This window comes from Malaya genurostris, chromosome 3 (assembly GCF_030247185.1).
Source record: "Malaya genurostris strain Urasoe2022 chromosome 3, Malgen_1.1, whole genome shotgun sequence".
NCBI lineage: Eukaryota > Metazoa > Arthropoda > Insecta > Diptera > Culicidae > Malaya > Malaya genurostris.
The window spans coordinates 275,777,602-275,805,586 of record NC_080572.1 but is presented as its reverse complement, the minus strand read 5'-3'; the positions used below and the strand labels follow the sequence as shown (position 1 = coordinate 275,805,586).

Genomic DNA, 27,985 nt, shown 5'->3' with positions numbered 1-27,985 from the left:
AAATCGCACAGTTCATCCAGGGTATTTGTGTTCGCCAACGATAGTGACAGAAAATGTTAACAATACATAGAATATAAAATGAAATCGGCTAACTTTAATACAATAAACAATGTTATGCAAATTACTTCAATCTGACATTTCAATAATAAGTCTCCAAGCATTAAATATTGAAAAGTATTCTACATGAGAATTAAGTGTGAAATCAGCTAAAATTTTTATATTTCAATCAGTTAATATGCACTTGTCTGACATTTCAACTGTAAGTGTCAAACTAATTGAATATTAATTGTAATACCATTAAAATCGATCTAGTGTTTACCTATATGTTTCAATGGAATTTCATTTGAATAAGATTTGAAGTGATTTACATTTGCAATTCAGGTGTCAAATCAAACGCGGCAAAATTAAGTGCAAAACGCTTTAGTCTAACGTGTCGAATTTTATCAGTGTAAGAACAACATCTCAAAAATTGGAAATTAATCTAATAATTTTTTAAATATCGTGCTCAAAGCAATTTTGCAGGGTGCGTACAATCTACAACAGTGATTCCCAAAGTGGTCACTACAGCTCATTTTTAGTGGGTAGTAAACTTTAAATTGACAACAGATGGGCAATGAGTCGGAAATAGGGGGCTTCGCTAGTTAAAAAAACATCTTTCTGAGAGAATGTGGAAAACATTTCAATATTACAGTACAGTCCAGAACCAACCCAATTTAATGGTTGTAAGAATGATGTGATTAGTAAATTATTGAATTCTTGTGAGATTTGTGAGTAAGAAAATGAAAGTGAGTAAATGAAACCCACGTTCAAAATTCAAGCCCCGAAATCGGATCCCGATTTCCGCTCAGGAATCCAGATCCATGTTCTCAAACTAGGTCCAGAATTCAGGAGAAGGAACAATGTTCAGGATCTAGGATTCAGGTGCCAAAACTCTGTCCGGAGTTCCGGGATCAGGATTCGGGCCCAGAACCAAAATCCAAGTCCAGGTTGAGAATAGTTTTCCAGAATCCTGGTTCAAGTAAAAAAATTTTAGTTAAGAATCTGGGTCCAAGTTCAGAATGCATATCCATAACAGTTCGGCTGAAAAGTTCGTATGGTTTAATAGAAACACACATTTTTTTTGCCAAAATTCGTTTTTATTATTCAACATAATTGCCATCAGAGGCGATACAGCGATTATAGCGATCTTCCAACTTTTCGATACCATTTTTGTAGTACGATTTGTCCTTTGCCTCAAAATAGGCCTCAGTTTTAGCGATTACCTCTTCATTGTTTCTAAATTTTTTACCAGCGAGCATTCTCTTGAGGTCTGAGAACAGGAGAAAGTCACTGGGGGCCAAATTTGGAGAATACGGTGGATGAGGGAGCAATTCGAAGCCCAATTCGTTCAATTTCAGCATGGTTTTCATCGGCTTGTGACACGGTGCATTGTCTTGATGAAACAAAACTTTTTTCTTCTTCAAATGAGGCCATTTTTTTGAAAGTTCGTCCTTCAAACGCCCGAATAACGCTATATAATAGTCACTGTTGATGGTTTTTCCCTTTTCAAGCTAGTCGATGAAAATTATACCATGCGAATCCTAAAATACAGACGCCATAACCTTACCGGCCGATTGTTGAGTCTTTCCACGCTTTGGGTTCGGTTCATCGCGTGCAGTCCACTCAGCTGACTGTCGATTGGACTCCGGAGTGAAGTGATGGAGCCATGTTTCGTCCATTGTTATATATCGACGAAATATTTCGATATAACAGCTCCAAACACTGCTCAGAATCATCAATTCGTTGTTGTTTTTGATCGATTGTGAGCTCACGCGGCACCCATTTTGCACAAAGCTTTCTCATATCCTAATATTCGTGAATAATATGTCCAACACGTTCCTTTGATATCTTTAGGGTGTCAGCTATCTCGATCAACTTCACTTTACGGTCATTGATAATCATTTTGTGGATTTTTTTTCACGTTTTCATCGGTAACAGCCTCTTTTGGACGTCCACTGCGTTCATCGTCTTCGGTGTTCATATGACCAGTACGAAATTTTGCAAACCACTTACGAATTGTTGCTTCGCCCGGTGCAGAGTCTGGATAACACTCATCAAGCCATTTTTTGGTATCGGCGGCACTTTTTTTCATCAAAAAGTAGTGTTTCATCAACACACGAAATTCCTTTTTTTCCATTTTTTTCACAATAACAAAAGTAGCTTCACTCAAAATGCAATATCTCACAAACTAATAATCAGACAACTGTCAAATTTATACACGTATCTTTTGAAGGTTGGTACTAACTGAAAATGGTATGGATTTAATTCTAGTGGCGCCCTCTCATAGAAACGATACGAACTTTTCAGCCGATCTGTTAGGTGAGGTGAGGTCCAACATCTCGTTCCAGAATCCAGGTCCAGGCTAAGAACTCTGGTCCAGATTCGAAGTCCCGTTCAGAATTCAGATTTTGCCTTCAGATCTCAAATTCATATTCAGAGGTTAGGTCAAGTTACTCCATTCAGGTCCAGGTTCTAAATCTAAGCAGAGAATACTGGTATACGATCAGAATACAGATCCAAGGCCAAATCCAGAATTAAAGTCCTTGATCATGCCACAAAATTTGTTCCTAGAATCTAAGCCCAGAGTTCTGTTCCTGAATTCAGATTCAGGTTCAGAATCCAAAATCAGGATCGAGTTCCAGGTTCAGGATTCGGATGCATGTCAAATTAACAGAGTAAAATATCTTGTTTAGAATCCTGAATCCATGTCCATAATCCTGCACCAGATTTAGACTCAAAATCTACGTCAGTAGTTCAAGTCGAGAAACTAGGTTTAGGACTAGAATCCTAATCCACACACTTTAAAAAAAAAACCTGTGATTTTACATCTTATTAGATGCACATGAATGGAGCGTCGCAGCTCACGCAAATTTACGCGGAAGAACATTTAATATTGTGTCTAAAACTCCATGACATGAAAAGAACACTGATAGTAACCGCCGCGACTTGAACCGAGAATCATTGGATCGCAAGTACGTCTGTTAATCGGCTGAGTCACCGGAGCATGCATCTGCTTGGCTGGTAAAAGGTGCGTTTAAATTCATACAGTCGCACCTGTTAGCAGAACGCAAGTTATAGTCGAAACCAGTAAAATTCAAGCTAATCTAACATTGAGTCATTACAAATAAAATCTTCAGTCATTTGACAAATTAGGACATCGTATGAGGGATTAAGTAACCTGTAAAATTCAAATTTTTTTGGAGTGCAAGCTCAGAATCCAAAGTGCAGATTTCTGCTTCAGGTTCAGAAATTTTCCTGATTTAGTATTAAGATCTAGAAAACTCGTCGGACCCTGGGGTTCAGAATCCGATTCTAGGTCAAGAATCTTTGTCAAAAAGTCAGGTTCAAGTTTGAAAATGAGGAATCCTAGAGAACTCAGGTCAAGAATCCAGTCCAAATTCACAGTCCAAGGGCAAAATACTGGTCAAGAATCACGTCCACAGTCACAGTCAAAGTTTAGTTTCAGAAACTCTGTCAAAAGTTCGGTAAACTGAATTCTGGTTCAGAATTCAAGTCCAAGCCTATGTTTTGAATTCAGCTCCAGGTTCCGAATCTAGGTTAAGGTCTCTGTCAGGAGTTCAGGTTCACAATCTCGGTCCAGGTTGAGTCCAGATCCATGTTCCGAATCCAAGTACTGAATTCTGCTTCAAGTTCATCCATATCCGGATAAAGAATCTCAGTCCTGAATTCAGGTTCAGATCCAGTATGCTGATCCAGAAACTTTTTTCGATAACCAGATCCAGTGTTCAGAACCAGAATACAGATTTAGATATCGCTTAATTATTTGCGAGTTTTCCAAATACTAACAAAAGTAATACACACAAACATTAGCGGCCTTTACACGATCATTAAAAGTGTCATTACTAAAAAGTAATGACACTTTTAATGATCGTGTAAGGTCTACGAGTTCAGTAATGACACGAGTAATGATGGAATTCCGGATTTTCCATCATTACCAACATTATTTATTCTTCTTATTTTTTTGTGGAAGTGCGGAATATCGTCAGTTGTATTAGATGAGAAAATTTGACAACCATGAAGTAAACATTCTCTTCAGCAGGGATGCCAGGTCTGCACAGATTTGAAAAATGACACAGATTTCTGAAAATGATCACAAATTTTCACAGATTTTTGAAATCGAGCACAGTTTAGCACCAAAAAGTACACAGCGGTTGAGGGAAAAGGTACAGATCTTCTATTATGGAAACGGGAAACGGGCATAGCTTTTCACAGACAGGTTTTTGGCTTAATCACAGATTTTTGAAAAAATGACCTGGCATCCCTTCTCTTCAGAACTATACGTGAAAAAAAATCTGCAAATGGCATAGTATAGATTTAAATTCTTAACGTTGCATTAACCTTAACGTTTCAATGGCAAATCAAATTTATTTTCAGCTGAACCAATATAGAGAATATTGCTAATATTCTTTAATTGCTGAGGGAAAGTTTTCTGGTTACAAGCCCCGTGCTGGAGTAGTTAAAAATACTCATCATTAATAATGAACGTGTAATGCTAAAAAGTAATGCAGCAATGACGAGCGTTTGAGCAGAAGTGTCATTACTTAGTAATGACACTTTCAAAGATCGTGTAAGGGCCGCTATTCACATCTTAAAATTAATTTTTGCCGTTATTTTCACCGTTCTCTTTTCCTTTTTACAGTGTTGTCATACTTACGCCACAAGAAAACACACCTAAGGCAGAACTATTCTTTATTACCCAACCAAAAGACAGATAGAAATTATGACTGATAAAATCAAAAAAAGAAAAAAAAAGAAATCCGAAAGCTTATGACGTCAGACAAACTCTCAGAAGACAGTTGCAAATCGAAACGTTCTGGGAAATTGTTTTTCCAACTGAACTACTATGGATATGATGATACACGGGGCTACCACGTTTGGCATAACGCCGTTTGACATAATGGTCATTTGGCATAACAGATGAACATGCTGCTTAATAGAAATTGTTCTAAATTAGTGCAATTTTGAAAGGTCTAATGCGGCTACGCCGCATCGTTTTTAATGACTTGGAGTCCGACCTTGCTGCCGCTCGCTCGGACTTAACTGAGGGATAGCTCCTAGCTTTGGGTAATCCGGGCAAACGCCCGCAACTAGACAGAGATGATTTTGTATCATTGCTATCTATTTTATATTTTAATCTTGAGTGAACTGTAAATGATGATTCGATTACCGGATAATTTTAATAATTATTTTCTACTTGGTGGGCAGTAGAACGAATATTATATCCAAAATGGGCATTCGACCAGAAAAGTTTGGGAACCACTGATCTACGATCTTCCACATAGGGCAATTGTACTAACAGTCATCTCACTGATAGAGTCGCCATATTGTTTTGCCGATTACTCGATCTCCAATTAACGAATTGTGTTAAAACTGGTTACAATATCTTTGCTTCGGCACTCAGAAGCAATACCGCAGAAAAAATAGTTCGAAAATTGTTCAATACTGCTGAAATAGCGTCGCGAAAAATCGACACGAACGCACCTATTTTCATCTTACCCTGAACGATAATCTATCGAACAGAAACAGCAGATCTCCACTCTCCCTAATAGTTTTCGTATATCAGAAAGATAACAAAATTACAAACATTACAAAATATGTACTATTCGATGCTTTTTAAATCATTGAAAAAAGAATCATTTTCTTACTTTCTAGAGTAATCAAAATATTGAGATTCTTTTCTTGAGCCGATAGGTATATAACCTCTTAAATAAAAAGAAACGTATTCGAAAATTTCATGTCGATAGCTATACAGCATTCGACCATTTCTTATCGAGTTTAGTCGTTTGCGAGCTCGATTGCTTTGGTTTCTTAATGCAAAACCTTCTCGAAGTCGAGAAGTCGAACGAATTTTGATGATCGACTTCGAATCAATAACCATAATACGAATCATGGTCGATTCGACAAAATTTTAATCGATTCGAGATACACAATGCCACCTCTTGGTATTTCGATTCTGGGCAATGAAGGGGAAAGTTGCAAAAGCAGTGCAGTTACTTCTCCTCTAATGGAAAATCAAAATTAAAACAGAAAAGCCACTAAAAATTTCCAATCGATGTAAAAACGGTTTTGCCAAACTTGTATGGCAACAATCCAGCTGGAACGGAATCGTTAAAAATCGATTGGTTAAATTCTCGACCGGAAACGGTTGATTTATTGTTGATGAACTGTTTCCCAAATTCGGGCAGAATATCGACAAAATTTTGGTAGAAATCTGCCGTGCACGGGTGGGTGGTATCCATTGTAGAACTTAAGGGCTGAGGACAACCGTAAAGTGGTAGGTTTTTTAATATTTTCCCGTTTCAAATTAAATTTTCTTGGAAACGGTGCAGAATGTAGAAAAACCCACCTGACAATGTCTTCGAAATTTAGTTTAGAATATTCTGTGAAATTTTCAGAATGATTCATTGAGTTTAGAAAAGAACAGCGGAAAATTGGAACGCTCGGAAATGCATACCTCTACTTGTTCATCGAATATCTCGGCTTTGAAGGCTTGTATCGAAGTCTAGATTATTTAGTTTAGATGCGATTAGTGCGTAAGAACATATATGTTACCGCGATGAAAATAAACGCCCTTATTCTGAATAACGACGTATTGATTTTTCGATCGAATGTGGTTCGATCGAATCATAGCTACCTTTGATTTTGCTAGCGTTATCCCGCATATGCATGGCTGTCAGACGGCTGACTAAACGCTGCCAGCTGGTAAAATATAGCTGGCAGACATTCTGGTGACCGACTGCCTCACCGCTGGCAGTTATACAACTCAAACGATACAACCGTGCCCACCAGGATTTTTCCACATTGAAATCTTTGACATTTTCAGCGAAGGTGAGAAGATGAAAACGCTCGGCTAACTTAGATACAGGCGACATTGTTTTGTCAAATAGGATTTGACAACCGTCACTGAATCAATTTTGGTAGCCGTCTGGTGGCCATGGCTGCCCAGGTAGCCAAAACGCTATGCGGGATGGGGAATACAAAAAAAATACGAGGGAAAAAACGATACGGCGTTATTCAGAATAAGGGCGAAAATCTTGTATTTTTCTGTGAAACGAAATCAGTTTCAATGCATCCGCCATTTTGGTTTCCTGGTAGCATTCTGAAAAAGGAGAGAGAAATAAAATTGGCTCGACAAGGCTGCCAAACACACAGACATTCAATCTTTGTGAAAGTTGAATATTTTTTCATTGTTCATTGGAATCCATGTAATGTCCAACCCATACGATTGATTAATGTGATAAAACTTCTCATCAAAATAATAAAATGTATGCTGGCAACCCGGTACATTTTGCTCATATACGAGAGAGTACAAGAGAAATACGTTGCGCAAAGAGAATTGAGCGAGCCACGTGGTCGATTTAAAACTCAACACGTGACCCTCTGTCCTCAGACCTTAAAACTGGTACACCGAAACCTCCATTTACAAACAAAACGAGGGTTCGTAAATGGAGGTAGTTCGTAAAAAATTTTTACGTTATTTGGGTTTTGGTTCGTAAAAAAAGTTTATGTTATTTGGAATTTACTCCGTAAAAAAAGTTTCGTGTAATGAATGTGGAAACCCCCAATCACATGGCCATTTTCGGAACAGATGTGATAAGTGGGTGCAAGAAAATGATGTTTAGGGTCGTTTCAAAATCAAAGATGGCGACTTCCGGTTTATCAATATTCCTAAAAACCTTTACAATGTGGGTATTTTCGGAAAAGGATTGATGAGTAGATGACGGAAAACAATGTTTGAAGTGGTTAGTTACGGTTTTAAATTTCGACATTCTGAAAATTAATATTGAGTCTAAAAGGTTTAATATTGAGTCAAAAAAGTTAGGAAGAAGAGATTACCATACTGAAGAGGTGTACATTGATTCATCCGATTCGGAGAAAGTCGATCCTGCCAGTTTATCTGCTATTTATTTCTGGAATTGCTCATAAATGTTAGAAAATCAGTGTCATGTGGTTGTCTAACTGACTCTTACCACTTGAGCCAAATAATATCCCTCTTTCTCAATGGCTTACAAAATGTTAAATCATATTACGACGGGCCAGTTGACATGAGATTTTGACAAGTTTAAATAAAAACAAATGTGTCGTGATGAGAGTAACAGTACTTTTTTCGACTTTATCACGTACACTAAAACAACTGAAATTATAAATGTAACACTGAAAATAAAAAAAATTGGAGAACACGGTCATTGATTTGAAACCAAATTTTAATGTTTGTGGTTGCTTCCAAGTATTAGATTGAGACTTCCAGTTGTTCAATAAAATATTGAAAGCATGCAATACCTTATGATCAATAAAGAACCGGAATTTTCATTTTAAAATTCCCGCGCTTGTCCAATCGGTAAACTTTTCCTGTCTCAACGTTGGCAACACTTTTATACTTACTTTATTTTATGTCAAATTTTGACGCATATCGTACGATTAGTTTTTGTTTGGCGTCTATACAAAGAAGTTGAAAAATTTTCGTGTGGCGATTTTTATAATGGATGAAAATTTAGAACAACGTGCGTGTATCAAATTTTGTGTTGCGAATGGATTTAGGTGTTCCGAAACGTTGAAAATGTTAGAAAAGGCCTTTGGTGAATCGTGTCTAGGAAAAACACAGGCATACGAGTGGTATAAACGCTTCAAAGGTGGTCGTACAAGCTTGGATCATGATGAGATTCCTGGCCGCCCAACAACATCTGTTACTGAAGAAAACATTGAATCGGCGAAGCAAATCGTGTTGCAAAATCGTTCTGTACCGATTAGAGAGATTGCTGTGTTGTTGGGCATCTCTTATGGATCAGCTGAACACATTTTAACTGATGTTTTGGGTTTGAAACGCGTCGCTTCTCGGCTGGTGCCAAAAAAGCTGAATTTCATTCAAAAACAGCGTCGTGTTCATGTGGCCAAAGAGATGATTTCTGGCCAAAAACTCAACCAATATCATCAACCAAGCACCGTACTCTCCAGATATGGCCCCGTGTGACTTTTTCCTCTTCTCAAATTGCCATTGCAGGGAACGCGTTTTGAGACCATAGAGACCATAAAAGAGAATTCGCTACGTGAACTAAAGGCCATACCTTCGACGGCCTATAAAACTTGTATGGAAAATTGGATCAAGCGTTGGCATGCATGTATTGCCGCAGCAGAAGAGTACTTTGAAGGCGATAATAAAGAAATTTGTTAAAAATTGAAATTTTGCGTTTTTTAATAAAATTCCGGTTCTGTTTTGATCATAAGGTATAACTATAACAATATAAAATTATTATAACTGTTCAGACGTCTACTTGTTATGATCATTTCGAAAATATAGTACAATATTCAAACAATAATGATTAGCAGGAAACATTTTTGTCAGAAGCATAACTTTTTTTTTTTAAACGATATATAATCATATCGTAACGATCGTCAAAGAATACCGATACAACTGAACTCACCATTTTGATTTTTGAAGCGTTTTCAAACATAATTTCCCGGTATATACTCATCAAACCCGTCCCTAAAATACCCATATTGTAAATGTTTTTAAGCAATATCAAAGAATCGGAAGTCGCCATCTTGGATTTCTAAACCACTTCAAACATCGTTATCCGCCATCTACTCATCAATCCCGTTCTGAAAATATCCATATTATAGTAATTTCCATGGAGCCGGAAACTGTTTTCATTGGATGCAAAAACCTCTTTTTACGAAGTTAGTTCGTAAAAAAAGTTTACGTTATATGGGATTTGGTTCGTAAAAATAGTTACGTCAAAAGAGGTACTGTAAAAAAAGTGTTCGTAAACGGAGGTTCGGGTGTATCAGAACAGATTGAAATATAGCAAAAAAGAAATAATGAAACATAAACAAATATTTTCTGCTCAAATGAAAAAATAAGTAAATAAATACACATTGATTTGCAACAACTCTAAAATTCAAAATCGTCAAATCGTTTGAATATTATTTTAAAAAAACGCTAAAAAACACTGCAACCAAAACAAGTGCAAAGCAGTAACTGGCAAAAAGCGGATCGCGATAAAATGTAAAAAAGAACATTAAAAACACTTACGACTGGTGGTTGTTGCTCTACGGACATTGGTGGTGCGCTACGAATGGTCCCATAGTAAGAATTTTCACATTCACAGGAACTTAGGAGAAGGTAATGGATGTTAACGGAAAAGTCGACGAAAAGATCGAGCATAGAGTAGAGTGAGTGTCCACAATAAACTGCTGGACGGTACACGGTGATTGGAATCTCAGCTCTTTCTAGAGGCTTCGCCCGGTTTCGCCTTCAATGCATTGTGCATTGACAGACAGACAGACACAAACATCAAACACACAAACCATAGTAGGCGACATACAACAAAAACTTCGTGTTGCTACGGTCTGTCATACGGTTGTCACAATTAGCTGGTGCGAGCACATCTACGTTTCTCATGGATCACTATGATTTTTTGGTTTAGTTTTATTTGGAAAACACCGACACACGTACACACACACATACACTGGATGGGGTTGCGTTGGGTGGGGCCAAACTTTTCAAGATGCCAAATCGAAATCTACCTGTTGATCCGGTTGTTGAGAATCCAAAAAGCTAATCAAACTTTGCCGAACTGTGGCGAACACTTTTCAGACTTAAACCGCACGGAACATTACCGTTACCGTTAGCGTCGTATTGTTATTGTTGTTGGTGATGTTCCTGTTATCGATGATAATGCCGCTCGAAAGTTGGTCCATTTCGGGCATGCCTTCTTGCAACGAACACTCACACAAAAACACGCGGTTGTTGGATTACAATGAATTGGTAAATATTTGTTCCTTAGCCTTCTAGTACGTATCTAAAGAAACTCTATCAGTCCTTTGCGGGCTCAAATAATTGACTTTTCGTTTACTTTTCAGGATGACGTTTTTTTTTTCTTGCTTCTACGGCAGAACCAGATTCAATTTAAAACTCTACTGACTAGAAAGGCAAACGTAAACAGACTTTTCACTAAGCAATCAGGATAACACTTTCCTATTTTGGTCACTATTTGCTCGGCTCTCTTTTCAAAGCTGGCTAATGGCGCAACACCACACGAATACACGGTGCGCTAGAATTACTCGATATGTGCTAATATAAACCATGGGAATCACACCGTCACATCCGGTTGGGAACTTTGGTCCTGTGAGGAGATACGGAAGAAGATAGAACAATGATGGGTTAGAATATAATACCGGGTTCCACCTGTTGCACGGATGGATTTTTGGTTTGGTTTTCTGACGCTGCTGTTGTTGCTGCTGCTGTTTGTTTGCTGTGGATGACAAAAAGAAAATTTCCCCCCTTTCCCATCGAGGTTCGGTACTCAATCGAAACACGACAGTCGGAAAACGGGATGTCTTTGAACCTGTTTGGTAGAAAGTAAATAAAACCGGAGCGAAGGATTTTGTTGGCAGAACAAACGGATGTAATTGTTTGCGGGAAAATTTTACGGGATCAAGAGTTCTGTGAGAAACGATGTTCGTCGGGGATTAGAAGGGATGATTAAATTTTCTACGGCTTCAGTGAGATTATTGTGTCTGGTTTTGGTGGTTGTAAAATTGGGTTGGAATAATTGATGGCACTTCCCCCTTTACAGGCTATTAAACCCAACCAAGCGCCAACATGGAAATATGCTTCAATGAAGAGAAAGCTGTTACTTGAGACGGAACAAACTTTAATCAGCCGAGATGCATTATTCAGCAGTGCTGTAAAACTTCATTCAATTCAATTGAAACTGAATGTGGAACACATTGACGATCTCTCTAATGCAGTAAACTTCACTCTCTGACACACACAATGTTTGCTGACGGCCCGAACGGGCAGCATTCAATTCATCACTCGTTTCTCTTCAATCGAGGCTCAGTTTAACCACCGTCAGTTGATCTCTTGAAATGACAAAATATCTCTTTCAATAGTGTGAGGGCGGCCTTCAAATGAGGTTCATGTAAACATTCGAATTGGTTCAAGAAAATAGATGAAAGACAAACCAGATAGCTGAAATATCAATCACAGAATACACATAAATTAATTGTTTCCTCCTTCAGTTATCATTTTTAACACTTTATTCCATTTATAATTCTATTCGTTCGAATTTGCTTACTACCAAGAGCGAAGGCATTGAAGCAGGTAGACTACTTGGCACTCGAAACTGAGGAAGCAAAACTTCAAATGACTGGATACGATTATTCAACTGACGATGAATTCTGGGAGCTTCACTTGAATATGGCAGCAAAAGTCAAATGAATTAGTAGGGATATGCTGACTGTCAGCGGCCATAAATTTCATTTTCATCTTATTTTATTCGATTGAAAATGAAATTTTACCGCACTGTTATTCAGTATTATGTTTGAAGGCCCTAATGATTAACCACCAACAACAACATCCAGCTGGAATGGATTTGCTGCTTTGTAATATTGTCTCGTGATTTCTCCGCTTTCCAATCTCCTAGCTAGTGTGACGTAATTTGCTCCGCATCCTTATTAGCAGCGAGAGAGAGAGGAAGCAGATAAACTGTCTGCCAGCATCCAACGGCCCCCCAGTGCAATTTACAACCGATGCCTGTCGAGAACGTGACTGAGTAGTTTGCACTTTACTTTGAAGCTGGGGCGAACAACGTTTGTCAATGTCAGGCCGGTGTGCGTGTGTGTGGCACGGGCGAAGGACGAAGGAAAGCTCTGCTAGTTCTGTGATTGATGCACATACCGGCTTCCATCAACTGGAATAGTTTGTCAATCAAACGGCGAAACATGCCCCGCGAGATTCCGATGCTGGAACTATCGTTGTAGGAAACTGAATGAACATACGCTACGCAGGATCAAACACTTTGCGATAGCGAATACCATGATTGCACGGAAATGTTCTATGCAAATTAAAGGATTTTTTACATATTCATCCCAAAAATACAAAAAGACAAAGGGCGCATTTTCAAAATTCCCAGAATGGATAGAACATAATCGTGAATATTTCCAGTTGTTCTAAATGCAACAACATAACGTTTGCATTTAAAAACAATGGACAAAAAATGCCGATTTTGTCATTACCCGCACTGACGAAACTGCCCATGCAGCATAAATTCTACTAAGCCAAAAAAATGGCTCGAAAACTATTCTACAAATGTTCAAATTATTGCTCCAAAACTGCTAAAACAATTATTCTAAAAAGAGTTTAAATAACTTTTTGAAAACGTCTCCAAAAAGAGCTCGAAAGAACTACTTGGAAACCACTCTAAAAGCTGTTTAAATAAATGCTCGAAAAATAGCACTAAAAATCGTTTCAAAAACTGTTCCAAAAACTACTCTAAAAAGAGTTCAAATGACTGATCGAAAACTGTTTCAAAAACTGTTCGGAAAACTGCTCGAAAACCACTTTGAAAACAGTTTTAATAACTAATTGAAAACTGCTCCAAAACTGCTTGAAAAATACTTAAAACACTGTTAAAATAATTTCTCGAAAACTGCTACAGAAATAGCTCGAAAAAATTACTCGAAAACTATTCTAAAGCTGTTTTATTTACCTGCTCGAAAATTGCTGGAAAACTACTCTAAAAATGTTAAAATAACTACTCGAAAAACTGTTTGAAAAGGGTTCCAAAAATAGCTCGAAACATCTACTCGGAAACTACTTTAAAAACTGTTTAAATAACTGATCGAAAAACTGTGTGAAGACGGCTCCAAAAATAGCTCAAAAAAGCTACTCGGAAACTACTCTAAAAGCTGTTTAAATAAATGCTAGAAACCAACTCGAAAAATAGCACTAAAAATCGTTTCAAAAACTGTTCCATAAACGACTTTAAAAATTGTTTAAATGACTGATCGCGAACTGTTTCAAAACTGTTCGAAAAACTGCTCGAAAACCACTTTGAAAACAGTTTTCATAACTAATTGAAAACTGCTCCAAAACTGCTTGAAAATTACTCAAAACACTGTTGAAATAATTTATCGAAAACTGCTTCAAAAACTTCTCGAAAACAGTTCTAAAAATAGCTCGGAAAAACTACTCGAAAACTATTCCAGAGCTGTTCAAATAACTGCTCAAAAACTATTCTAAAAACTGTTTAAATAACAAAAATGCAATAACAGATCGTAAAAACTACTCGAAAACTATTATACAAATGTTCAAATAACTGCTCCAAAACTGCTAGAACAACTATTCTAAAAAGTGTTTAAATAACTTTTTGGAAACGGCTCCAAAAAGAGCTCGAAAAAACTACTCTAAAAGCTGTTTAAATAAATGCTCGAAAACAACTCGAAAAATGGCACTAAAAATTATTTCAAAAACTGTTCCAAAAACTACTCTAAAAATAGTTCAAATGACTGATCGAAAACTGTGTCAAAAACTGTTCGAAAAACTGCTCGTAAACCACTTTGAAAACTGTTTTCATAACTAATTGAAAACTGCTCCAAAACTGTTTGAAAATTACTCAAAACACTGGTTAAATAATTTCTCGAAAACTGCTCCAAAAACTTCTCGAAAACAGTTCTAAAAATAGCTCGGAAAAACTACTCGAAAACTATTCTAGAGCTGTTCAAATAACTGCTCGAAAACTATTCTAAAAACTGTTTAAATAACAAAAATACAATAACAGATCGTAAAACCCACTCGAAAACTATTCTACAAATGTTCAAATAATTGCTCCAAAACTGCTAAAACAATTATTCTAAACAGTGTTTAAATAACTTTTTGGAAACGCCCTCCAAAAAGAGCTCGAAAAAACTACTTGAAAACTACTCTAAAAGCTGTTTAAATAAATGCTCGAAAACAACTCGAAAAATAGCATTGAAAATTGTTTCGAAAACTATTCAAAAAACCTGCTCCAAAAACTACTTTAAAAATAGTTTAAATGGCTGATCGAAAACTGTTTCAAAAACTGCTCGAAAAACTGCTCGGAAACCACTTTGAAAACATTTTTAATATCGAATTGAAACCTGCTCCAAAACTGCTTGAAAATTACTCAAAACACTGTTAAAATAATTTCTCGAAAACGACCACAAAAATAGATCGAAAAAATTACTCGAAAACTACTCTTAAGCTGTTTCATTTACCTGCTCGAAAATTGTTTGAAAACTACTTTAAAAATTGTTAAAATAACTGCTCGAAAAACTTTTTGAAAATGGTTCCAAAAATAGCTCGAAAAATCTACTCGGAAACTACTTTAAAAACTGTTTAAATAACTGCACGAAAAACTGTTTGAAAAACTATTCCAAAAACGACTTTCAAAATAGTTTAAATGACTGATCGAGAACTGTTTTAAAAATCGTTCGAGAAACTGCTCCAAAAACCACTTTGAAAACAGTTTTAATATCTTTTTTATTTTTTAATTGAAAATTGTTTTAAAACTGCTATCGCTAAAAAACTGCTGGAAAAATTTTTTGAAAGCGGCTCCAAAAATAGCTCAAAAACAGCTACTCGGAAACAAGTCTTAAAGCTGTTTAAATAAATGCTCGAAACCTGCTCGAATAATAGCACTAAAACTGTTTGAAAAACTATTCCAAAAACGACTTTAAAAATAGTTTAAATGGCTGATCGAAAACTGTTTCATAAACTGTTCGAGAAACTGCTCGAAAACCTCTTTCGAAATATTTCAATTATTATTTTTTTTTATTGAAAACTGTTTCAAAACTGCTTGAAAACTACCTTGAAAATTGTTGAAATTATCGCTCGAAAACTGCTGGAAAAACGTTTTGAAAACGGCTTCAAAATTAGCTCGAAAAAACTACTCGGAAACTACACTAAAAACTGTTTAAATAACTGCTCGAAAATTGCTCGAGAGACTTTTTGAACACTGTTTTTATAACTGCCAAAAACAGCACGAAAACTGTTTCAAGAACCGTTCGAAAAACTGCTCGAAAGTACTCTAAAAATAGTTACAATGACCGATTAAAAACTGCTCCAAAACATGCTCGAAAAATCCGCTCAAAAACTGATCGAAAATCCTCTCTAAAACTACTACAAAACTGTTGCAATAACTGCTCAAAGACTGTTTCTAAAACTGCTAGAAATCTTATTTAAAAATTGTTTAAATAACTGATCCAAAAATAACCCGAAAAAAATCATTTGAAAACTACTTTAAAATCTGTTTCAATAACTGCTCGAGAGCTGCTCCAAAACCTCTGCTGCTCGAAAAAAACTTCACTAGAACTGCTCAAAAACTTACTCGAAAAAAAACTGCTCGAAAAACTACTTCAAAACTTATCTGAAAATTGTTGAAATAACTGCTTGAAAATGTTCCAAAGATTGCCAGAAAACTGTTCGATAAACTGCTCAAAAACTATTCTGAGAACTGTTCACGTAACTGCTCGAAAAACTGTTCGGCAACTGCTCCAAAACGCTTGGAATCTACTCTAAAAACTGGTTAAACTGTTTCAAAAACAGTTTCAAGAACTGCTCAAGAAAATTACTTGACAACTACTAGAAAACTATTCTAAAAACTTGTTTGAAGAACTGCTCGAAATCAGCTCCAAAAACTGCTTGAAAAATCCTCGCCAAAGAGCTCGAAAATTTCTTGAAAACATCTCAAAAAAATGCTCGAAAAAATATTCGAAACTACTTTAAAAACTGGTCGAAAACTGCTCAAAAACTGCTCGAAAACTGCTCAAAAACTGATCGAAAATTGTTTAAAAAATGTTAAATAAAACTGCTTCAAAAAACTGCTTGAAAAATTGCTAAAAAAATGCTAAAAAAACTGCTCAAATCTTCTTGACAATTACACTAAAAAATGTTTAAATACTTGCTTAAAATACCGTTCGAAATGCTGCTCAAAATACTATTCGAAAACTACTCTCATAAGTCTTTAACCGTTCGAAAATTGATTGAAAAATTGCTCAAAATACTGCTCGAAAACTGCTCCAAAACTGTTCAAATAACTGCTCAAAAACTACTCCGAAAATTACTCGAAAACTATTCGAAAACTGCTAAAAAATGCTCCAATACTGCTCGGAAAACTGCAAAAAAACTACTCACAAAACTGCTTGGAAGCTGCTCAATAACTTTTTGAAAATTACATCAAAAACTGTTTAAATAGTTGCTCGTAATGCTGTTCGTAATGCTGCTCAAAATACTGCTCGAAAACAACTCTAAAAAGTTTTTAAATGATTGCTCGAAAACTGATTGAAAAATTGCTTGAATACTGATTCAAAAACTACTCGAAAAAACTTAACGTGGTATTCAATTTACCTTTGCACTTTTGAGCTAGTCACGTTAGTTCTACAGTTTAAATGATTATCTTTCATCGAGAACTTGAAATTTCGAATATATCTGTAAATTGGTTTAGCTGTAACTTCTTCATTTTTCAAAAGGCACGGATGGGATAGCCATCAATCTGTAGGTTTTCATAAAAGCTTTAAAATAAAAATTATCAAAAAAAAATCGAAACCGTGATTTTTTTTGTTTAACTTTTTCGGTTTATTTTGTAATTTTTGAGAAAGAAAATCAAAAACTTTTTTCAGTGTCTATCCCAATCGATTCCCTACAACTTCTTCCTGAACGCCATTTTTGTACAATTAACGGTTTCCGAGTTACAATGATTTGAAAAAGGTAATTTTTGTGAAATGCAAAAATACATACACCCTTTTTAAAAATCAGTCGTGAGTCGGATTGACCTGAAGCCATGTGCAAAGTTTTATCCAAATCGGAGAAGGTCGAGTCTAATGATCTGCTAAGCATTTCTGGAATTACTCAGTAGTTTTTGCAAAATCCGTATAAAATTCAGTAAATTTTACCAATGTACTTGAAAATCAGAGAATACTGGAAAATCCGTATATCGGGTAACCCTGAACCCAATTAAGTCTCAAAACTGATTTCAAATTCAAAGCAGATTGTATATTGGACAGGTAATAATAAATCATTTATAATGGACCAAAGTTTGTGAAAATCAGTTCATCAATCCTTCCATTACAGGCTCTCTTTGTCATTTTTCTCTACACTTAGTTCGGTTGAAGACACCGAAGCTTTCTCTGCAAGGCTGAATAAAAATTAATTGGTGATAATTTGCACCTCGTTCCATCAAGCAGAATATCCTGGGCCCGTTCGGTTGCTTATCCACGATGACGCTATCAGTCGCGCTTAGATCAAATTAGTCCAACCGTGCAGCGACGACACGACAGATGAAAAATGAGCGAATTTGCACCTTTCGCATAATCTCTAACTACGGTTGCCGTCGTCATCCTTGTCGTAATTCTCCGTGCCCCCCAACAAAGTTCAGTCAGTGGAATGAAAGATGGCCTAGTATCAAAGGTGTTGACTCCTACCGTTCCTCACCTTTTTGAACTACACGAGGGTACTCCAGGAACACGGACTATCGCACGATCAGCAGTAAAAGTTTAAATATTTGCCAACGCCAGCAGCAACCAGCAGCCAATCTAGGATGACGTTGGAAAGCTTTGCTGTGGAAAGCCATTCGGAAATTTTCACCGGTTAGCGTTAGCGTAGGCCATTCAAAGCGAAACTCACATTCAAGGCGGACGCTCACAAAATGGATTAGCCAGCAGAGCTACTAACTAGCGCTGCAGAACATTCCGGTCTTCTGAATAACAGGCTCCGAACGTATTTCGCTTTAATGCTTTCGGAAATTTTTGCTTGAACTCATCCGCAATTCTTGATATTTATTCTTTTTTCCCCGGGAATTACATCACCAATCGAACGCCTGTCAGACCAAATTCAGCCTTCTTCGATGAAACGATGAACTGATGCGAACGATTTTGCAGCGAAAATGAAAAAAAAAACTCTGCCTCATTTATTTACCTTCGGCGAGCTCATTTCCTGCCGGTGACATTTCGCTGCGGTTCGTGTCGTCTACCTTTCATTGTCTGATCCGGCAACGTGCCGCAGCAGACAAAGGTAAAGTAATTTTCTTACACAAAATATACGATTTCGAGATGCGAATGCGAATGTCGTCTGCCGTCATCGGAAAGCTTGAACGAAAAAAAAATTGTTTGTTTTTTCACGGTCAGAAGGATTTTTCGCCCTCCATTTGACAGAAGTAACAATCACATAATTCCGTTTCCAAGCCTGAATAACGACATAATCAGCTATCGATCGGTAGAGGCAAACTTTTTCACATTCAGTCGCACACGGGGATTTTGGGGTTCAAAATTGGTCACAATTGAATGGCAAGTTGAGTTCTGTCGAAACATACCAACGCGGTAGAAAATGCGCTTAACTTTGTGACTCACCGGTCGGATCATTGTGCCTCGGGTGATGCATAATAATGATATTCCGGTTATGATAAAAATCGAACAAAGGTAGAGCATTGTGGAAATGCAAATGATATCGGGTCAGAAAAGGTTAAACCTGAAAAAATAGAATAGAATAAATAATTGGAAAATAGATTTTCTGTTCCAACGGTGGCACGTTTTGAATACGTATCGCCCCATTAGCAGATCGGTCCGGTTTCAGGATGGGTTTTCTGCTGTTTTCCAAACATACCAAAATCAATACCTAATTATGATTCGGGGATGTGTTTATATTGGCGGTTAAGTGTTAGTGATAACAAGACTTCCACATAGGATTGAGTTTCAACTCTTGTTGCTAAAATCAATCAAAATGCTAAATAAACTGAATGAACAACCTCCATTTACGAAAGCTTTTTATCGAGGTATTCGATATACGGAACTCTTGTTATAAAACAAACTCCAAATGAATTAATTTATTATTTGCGAAATAAAATTCCATATTACATAAACATTTTTTAAGAACCTGCTTCGCCAAAAGAGGTTTTTGCACTATATGGCAATATGTACTATGACAATAAAGTTTCTTCACGACAAAATCTGGACATCCCTAAGTACGTATATCTCTGGAAATACTTCAGCAACGTGCAAAATGTTTCGCAGACTGATGAACGTATGTCTGTCCATTCGGTTTTGCACGTGACGACACAAATCAACTGTCGATGAACCAAATTCATTTTTGACAGTTGCCGTGTGTGCTAGTTTTGTTATGCGACTGCAAATTGAAAATTGAAAAATGACGCAAAAGTGCCTGTTAAAAACGTGTTCCACAGTGAAAAGAACTAAAAAGATTGCCCTGTATGTGTTTCCAGCATCAAGCAGCGATATTTGTTTAATTCTGTGTAGTCTGAGGCGACTTGCAATTTTTACATTCAAACAATGAACCTCTTATGAACTTTTAAACTGTAAACAAATACACGTCGACTGTCAAAAAAAAAAAGTTCATTCTGTTCATCAGTGGTGGTAAATTGCGAACCGAACGCCGATGCTTCTGCAAATTTACTCAAAAATGTGCACCGAGCGTAAGCATGCGATAGGTTCGATAACTATTCCCTCGGTTAATGCGAAGATGTTCTGTGCTCGGTGTTCGGCGAAGCAATCTGATTCGAACCGTTCGGTTGGCGGACCATCGGCGAGGGCCGAGTAAACTGCGTTCGATACGATGCACAGTGGTTCGAATCAATAAAAACGTGGACATAAATCAGTAGCTGCCAAACCGTTCTTTTAATGCATATAGTTGCTTTGAAGAAATTATTTACAAATATATACCGCGTAATTTGATCCTATCATTAATTGTTCATGGCCTACTTTGACAAAAAATGTAACCATAACTTTTTTTTCTGAAGAGATAGAAATTTTTTTTCTTCTACAAAGTTTTAGAACTATTCAAAATAATTTACTTTGTCAAATATACCAAAAGTCTAGGTCGCACCGTTTCGGATATACAAAGCGTTTTTATGGCAACCCCCTTAAAATCAGTTTTTTATTCATAAATTGTTTCGAGTTATTTTGTTATGCATACTTTGTTTGGAATAATTTTAGAATTTATAAAATCGCATATTTTTGTTGAAGGTAGTGCATAGGTTTGTTCTTTCCTGGCAAAGTTATGCAACATTTTAACTTTTTTTACCTAGGATAAAACCTTGCACCGAAGCGAAATATGCAACTTTATGCAGCTGATTTTTACAAAATTTGTAGGAAAAGATGTGCCCAATATCATAAAAAAAAATCTAAGTGGAACTCGGTGGAACTTTTTTTCTAGGTCTTTTCAAAGTTAGTTTCAATTACTGAATTATGGCAACCCCCTTAAAACTAATTTTCTAGTCATAACTTGTTTCGAGTTATTTTGTTATGCATACTTCGTTTGGAATAATTGTAGAAAATATAAAATTTCATAATTTTGTAGAAGCTAATGCATAAGTTTATTCTTTTCTGGAAAATTTATGCATAATTTTACCTTTTTTTACCTAGGAAACCTTGTGCCGAAGCGAAATATGCAACTTAATGCAGCAAACTTTAATAATACTTATAGGAGAACATGTACCTTATCCAATTTATTTTCCAATGAGAATATCTTGAGTACTATTCATGTGACTCATTTTCACTATGGCCATGCTGAAACCATGAATGGTTAAGAAACAGAGGGCGTCACGCGTCTGCTATTTCTGTAACTCACTTTTGCAGTGAGCGTCGCCCGATCAACATCTCGTCTTAAAAATCGTGTTGCTTCGCGATAACTCAATTTATTTACACGTTTAAACATGGAATCTCTTCGTAAAGGTTTGTACTTTAACAATACTTTATCATATTTTGTCTAGAAAACATTTTTCCATTTTTTAAATATGTGTTGAAGTTTTGATAATTTTTCGGATTTTCAATAATTAAAACTAAACTTGAAAAGGCCTAAAATTGCATCTAGTTCCACTTATGTAGATTTATTCTAATATTGTCAATTGTAAAAAGTAACAAAATAAAAATCGCAACAATTTGCTTAAGTTGCGCGTGCAAGCAAGAACTTGTTTATGCGTGTTTACGCGCGTCCAGACTGGTAGTTGGAAATAGGATAGAAATATCTTTCATATATTTGCATACGTGCATAGCATGTATAGTAATAATCCATGGGGTATTTCACACAAAGCCTTTTTTCAACAGCCTGTAAAATATAACAAAGATACAAAAATTCGTCCAAGACATGAAGGTACGGTTTTTTCTTAGGTTTCAAATAAGCGATTCCATAAAACAACCTTTATAGTTTATTGAATGAAAAAAGTTAAAAATTAATAAACAAATAAAAAAAATCCAAACTTGGGCACGAGGAAAAACAGCCGTGAAAAATCGATGACAGATGTTTTTTGTAGACTCCTAGTAGCGTCTGACACACTGATTTCGAATATTTATTACAAACCTATCAAAACTGGAATGAAATTGTCACTAGAAGCAATTGATATGCTAGAACTTACAACAGAACAAGAAATTAGCAATACGTAAAACTCGGACGATAGCGTGACTGATACTGATTGATCGAATGCAATGCGGCTAAGTGACATATTGTAATGATTTATTAGGTAACATTAACTACCTAGTTGATTGATTAGGTTGTGAAAAGTATTGGGAAAAGTGCCTCATTTAAATGCTAACTTTGTAGTAGATACTTAGGTAATAGAGATAAATTCTATGTAGGTAAATCCAAAAAAACTGTTTTTAAAATAAAGCGAATATATCAAAAAATATTTTTTTACATTATTCATATTTTCAGCAAAAATACTTGAAATGTTTTTTTCTTTGAAATAAGATAGAAAAAAAATTTTTTCGTCGTAAACAAAATTATTTTTTTTCGAAATCGGTACTACCCCCTTAACAAAAATTAAGGTGCTACTTTCAAAAAAAGCGTTATATAATTTTGTAAAACTTCTTCGAAGACACGTTAGCTCTTAAAAATCAGTGAAAGTACAGACTTTTGACCGTCTTTCTCCAGTTTTGTACCACTGTGCGCCCTCTGTTTCTTAACCATTCATGGTTTCAGCATGGCCATAGTGAAAATGAGTCACACGAATAGTACTCAAGATATTCTCATTGGAAAATAAATTGGATAAGGTACATGTTCTCCTATAAGTATTATTAAAGTTAGCTGCATTAAGTTGCATATTTCGCTTCGGCACAAGGTTTCCTAGGTAAAAAAAGCTAAATTATGCATAAATTTTCCAGAAAAGAATAAACTTATGCATTAGCTTCTACAAAATTATGAAATTTTATATTTTCTACAATTATTCCAAACGAAGTATGCATGAAAAAATAACTTGAAACAAGTTATGACTAGAAAACTAGTTTTAAGGGGGTTGCCATAATTCAGTAATTGAAACTAACTTTGAAAAGACCTAAAAAAAAAGTTCCACCGAGTTCCACTTAGATTTTTTTTATTATATTGGGCACATCTTTTCCTGCAAATTTTGTAAAAATCAGCTGCATAAAGTTGCATATTTCGCTTCGGTGCAAGGTTTTATCCTAGGTAAAAAAAGCTAAAATGTTGCATAACTTTGCCAGGAAAGAACAAACCTATGCACTACCTTCAACAAAAATATGCGATTTTATAAATTCTAAAATTATTCCAAACAAAGTAAGCATAACAAGATAACTCGAAACAATTTATGAATAAAAAACTGATTTTAAGGGTGTTGCCATAAAACGCTTTGTATATCCGAAACGGTGCGACCTAGACTTTTGGTATATTTGACAAATAAATTAATTAGGAATAGTTCTAAAACTTTGTAGAAGAAAAAAAATTTCTATCTCTTCAGAAAAAAAAGTTATGGTTACATTTTTTGTCAAAGTAGGCCATGAACAATTAATGATAGGATCAAATTACGCGGTATATATTTGTAAATAATTTCTTCAAAGCAACTATATGCATTAAAAGAACGGTTTGGCAGCTACTGATTTATGTCCACGTTTTTATTGATTCGAACCACTGTGCGATGGTTTGTTGATTTCAATTCTCGCATCCTGGTTTTGAAATTATCAATGCACACGTGATCAGCACAAAAAAAAAATGTTTTGTTCGATTGATAAATCGATCAATAGCAATTCAAATGGTATTATTTTGGACATTATCAGTATGCGTAGGGTGGCTCGATATGGAACAAAGAAAGTTTTGGATCTTTTGCAAATTTTATGGTTTTGGTTATAGAATCTATAACAATAAGATTAGAATATTTTGGAACATTTCAGCAATCGTAGAGTAGCTCAATATGAAAAAGGATTTTTTTTACTCTTGCAAATTCGATGTTTAATAAACTGGTGAGTCAATAGCAAAGAAAATTGAGTAATTTCAGGTATTTTCAAAGAGCGTATTTAAATTTGATGTTCTATTGATTGTTGAATAAATAGCAGTTCAACTTGAATAATTTTAGACATTTTCAGAGAGCGTAGAGTGGCGAAATTTGAAAATTTGGATTTTTTTACTAATTCGATGATTTATTAAATAGTAAAAAATCTTTGGAAATTATCTGCCACCGTAGGGTTTTTCTATTTGAAAAATTGTAAAATTTTTGACTAATACCAATTCGATGGTTTGTTGATTGTTGGATCAATAGCAGTTCGAATTGAATAATTTTGGGCATTTTCGGTGAGTGTAGGATGCCGCAATATGAAAACTTGTAAATATTTTGACTTTTGCTGATAAAATGTTTCATTTAATAGTGAATTAATAACAATTACAAATTGCTCATTTTTGAGATTTTCTGGGACCATAGGATGGTTCTATCTGTATAATGGTAAAGTTTTTGACTAATGTCAATTCGATGCTCTATTGATTGATGAATTAATAGCAGTTCAAATAAGATGATTTTCATGATGATGATAAGAACATTTTCAGCGATCGTAGGGGGGTTTAATATAAAAATTTGAAAATATTTTGATTTTTGGTATTTTAATGTTCAATAGATGAGCGAATCAGTAGCAGGTAGAATTGGATAATTTTGGACGTTTCTAGCGAGCGAGCGACGTTTGATAATTTTGGATATTCTCAGCGAGCGCTGGATGGCCTCATATAGAAATTGTAATTTTTAAACTATTTACAATTTCATACCAGCGGTAAATCGGGAACCGAGCACCAATGCTTTATACATATTTGTTTAGAAATGTTTTCCTAGCAAAAATATGCGAAAGCTGTTCATTCGGTTTATGGTAAAGTTCGCTTGCTATTCGGCGGAGCAATATGTACCAAACCATTCAGTTGGCAGACCATCGGCGAAGGTCAATTGAGCTCTATTCGATGCGTAGTTTTATTATTTATGGTTCGATGAAATGCCTACCTACAGCATCAAAACTAAATTCTATTTCAGTTGATGTTCAAAGCAATAGCGGGTTAAAAATTACAATCAAAATCACAGGCACTTCGACGATTTGCATGTTTAAATCCAATGGTTCACCACCACTACTATTTATATATTAATCAATACAGCATACGATTTGGAAAAATAGTTCACAATTTCTCATACGAAGCTACCTTACCACCGAATAAAATGCTTAAAATTCTAATATTCCAATTGCTATCTATTAAACATTGAATTAGCAAAAGGTAAAGTATTCCTAAATTTTTAGGTATATTAAGCCATTCCACGCCCACAAGATATGTATAAAATTATTCTATTCGAATTTAATTCATTCATCAATCAATAAAGCATCGGATCTGCAAATTCAAATACTAACATTTTTCAAATAGCACCACACAACGCTCGCTGTAAACTGGAAATCCTATTGGAACTGCTATTGATTCACCAATTAATAGGCCAGTTAACCGAACGGAATTCAACACAACCTAAATGCATGTACAATTCGGAATCTGCCTTGCAAGCGGTTTTGAACGCAGTCGATAATAACCCGATCAGCAACACCGGACGACTACAACATCAGCGACACCCGGTCACGAGTAGCTTGGTCAGCAGTTAGATTCCAGAAGTTAGGTTCAATTATGCGAAATAAAACGAACGACATTCATTAAGTTCTGAGGTCTTGTCGAAGTAACACGAGTTTGTATTTTTTTAAAAAGTTCGAAATCAACCAATCAAATTTAACTGGCCATTGAATCGACATTAGTCAAAAATTTTAAAATTTTCCAAATAGCACCACCGCTCGTCGAAAATGTCCAAAATTATCAATTTTTCATTGCTCTTGATTCACTATTAAATGGAACATGAAATCAGTAAAAGTCTAAATATATGCAAATTTGCATATTGCACCACCCTACGCTCGATAAAAATGTAAAAAATTATTTCCAGAATCAACAGACCATCGAATTAGTCTAAGATACAATTTTTGTCGATTTTTCAAATAGAACCACCATACGGTCACCCCCCGCTCGCTGAAAATGTAAAAAATTATCCAATTCGAACTGCTATTTATTCACTAATCAATAGAGCATCGAAATGAGAAATTTTTTTCTATTTTCCATATACAGGCACCCTACGCTCGTTGTAAATGCTCAAAATTACTCAATTTTAATTGCTATTGACTCACCAATTTATTCAATATCGAATTTGCAAATGTTAAAACATTTTTAATTTATCATATTGAGCCACCCTACGCTCGCTGGAAATGTACAAAATTACCATACTCTGCTGAGCTACCCAAAAACTGAAACGTCCAGCCGCAGCTGACAAAGTTCGGTTCATCCGAAGCAACAGCCTATAGTACTCGAATCGGATGTTCATGAACATACTAGTAACGATAGGCTCACAAACTAAAGCATCGGTTCTTTCACCATCAGCATCAGCATCGCTGGTTCGGCGATGCTTGCTCGAACGATGGTATCGACAAATTCATACTCGCGATGGTAGTTCGCTTTTTGGTTCGGAACGAACACGTTTTGCGTGTTCGGAATCGATGCTTTACCACCACTGCTGTTCATTTTGTGAGGTTATGTCATGTTCGTGCAAAACGTAATTGTGTAAAATAAATTCTTGTTGATATTGCAAGCTTCCAGATCGAAGTTGGCGACGAAGGAAGGGTCAGTGCGAAAAGCAATTAGGTTTTGCACGAGCATGACATAACCTCACAAAAATGAATAGAATGAACTTTTTTTGACAGTCGACGTGTACTTGTTTACAGTTTTAAAGTTCATCAGAAGTTCATCGTTCGAATGTAAAAATTGCAAATCGCCTCACACTCAACAGATTCATACATATATCGCTCCTTGATTCTGGAAACACATACAGGGCAATCTTTTTAGTTATTTTCACTGTGGAATACGTTTTTAACAGGCACTTTTTTGTCATTTTTTCGATTTTTAACTTGCAGTCGCAAAACAAAACAAGTACACGGCAACTGTCAAAGATGAACTTGATTCATAGGCAATTCATTTGTGTCGTCATCGTGCAAAACCTAATTGTGTGCGGATCTGCAATGAAAATCTGGATCTGTCAGTATGAAAACAGTTTGGTTTTCTAGCAAACACTCTCCAAAACGCTTTTAAATCTTTCGATACACGTTTGACTATAGCCAGGAAGGCTATAGACTATATTGCAAAAGTGACCACATCTTTCGGTACGTAGAGTTTGGCGTATGTTTAACGATGCTTCCTCGCAATTCTGGTCTAATTTGGCCTTTAGTCACTATGCCAAAGATGTTTTTGGAATGGCATAAAGCAAATGGAGCGTAAGTTGTACCGAAAAAGGCGAATCCATCTAACTGCCGACCTATCGAGCGTGATTTCACGAAGAGAGAAATCTCTCTTTCTCTTTGTCTCTCTGTTGGTGATTGCCGAAAATTTGACAGAAGCAGCTATATTGCTATCTATATTGTATACAACATTTTCAATCCGGTAGAAGATGCTACAAGAACTCTAGTCTCTCAATGCATGAACCGTGAGAGAATTTTGCTACATTTATTCGCTCCACTTTATACTCTGAGTATTTCACGCCCTTAAAAAAATTTACAGTCTGATAATGATCGTTGCTGTGTGGAATTTACCAAGAGAGAATCACAAGTTGTCAATTATCGCAGAAAATCTCATTGATGATTCTCATACTAAGTTACGACATTTCAAATCCCTTGTGTGGAGTATTCACATACATTTTCATAGACACAACTTATACAAACGTTATATGCACATAGTTAGAATTAGCGGCAATAGCAAAATGATTCTATCGCAATTATCAACTGCCTGTATAGAATCGGATCGCGAAACGAGAATACGTGACCGTTTGTTGCTTCAGAGAGGATC

At 35.9% G+C, this 27,985-nt stretch overlaps 2 protein-coding genes across 13 annotated transcripts in view; one reads left to right on the top strand and one right to left on the bottom strand.

Annotated features, from left to right (window-relative positions):
- The window catches only part of LOC131439036 (potassium channel subfamily T member 1), a 440,000-nt gene that overhangs the window by 319,501 nt on the left and 92,514 nt on the right, over positions 1-27,985 (bottom strand). For 5 of the 12 annotated variants that reach the window (XM_058609543.1, XM_058609542.1, XM_058609547.1 and 2 more), the window contains exon 1: positions 10,091-10,570. In XM_058609543.1, coding sequence (XP_058465526.1) covers positions 10,091-10,222 — 132 coding nt within the window. In that variant the 5' untranslated portion in view covers positions 10,223-10,570. The other 7 variants (XM_058609541.1, XM_058609544.1, XM_058609549.1 and 4 more) reach the window with 5 other exon arrangements.
- LOC131434343 (neurofilament heavy polypeptide-like) overlaps positions 19,771-27,985 on the top strand; it is a 77,156-nt gene continuing 68,941 nt past the window's right edge. The window contains 2 exon segments of the mRNA XM_058601011.1: positions 19,771-19,879; positions 25,553-25,701. Coding sequence (XP_058456994.1) covers positions 19,771-19,879; positions 25,553-25,701 — 258 coding nt within the window.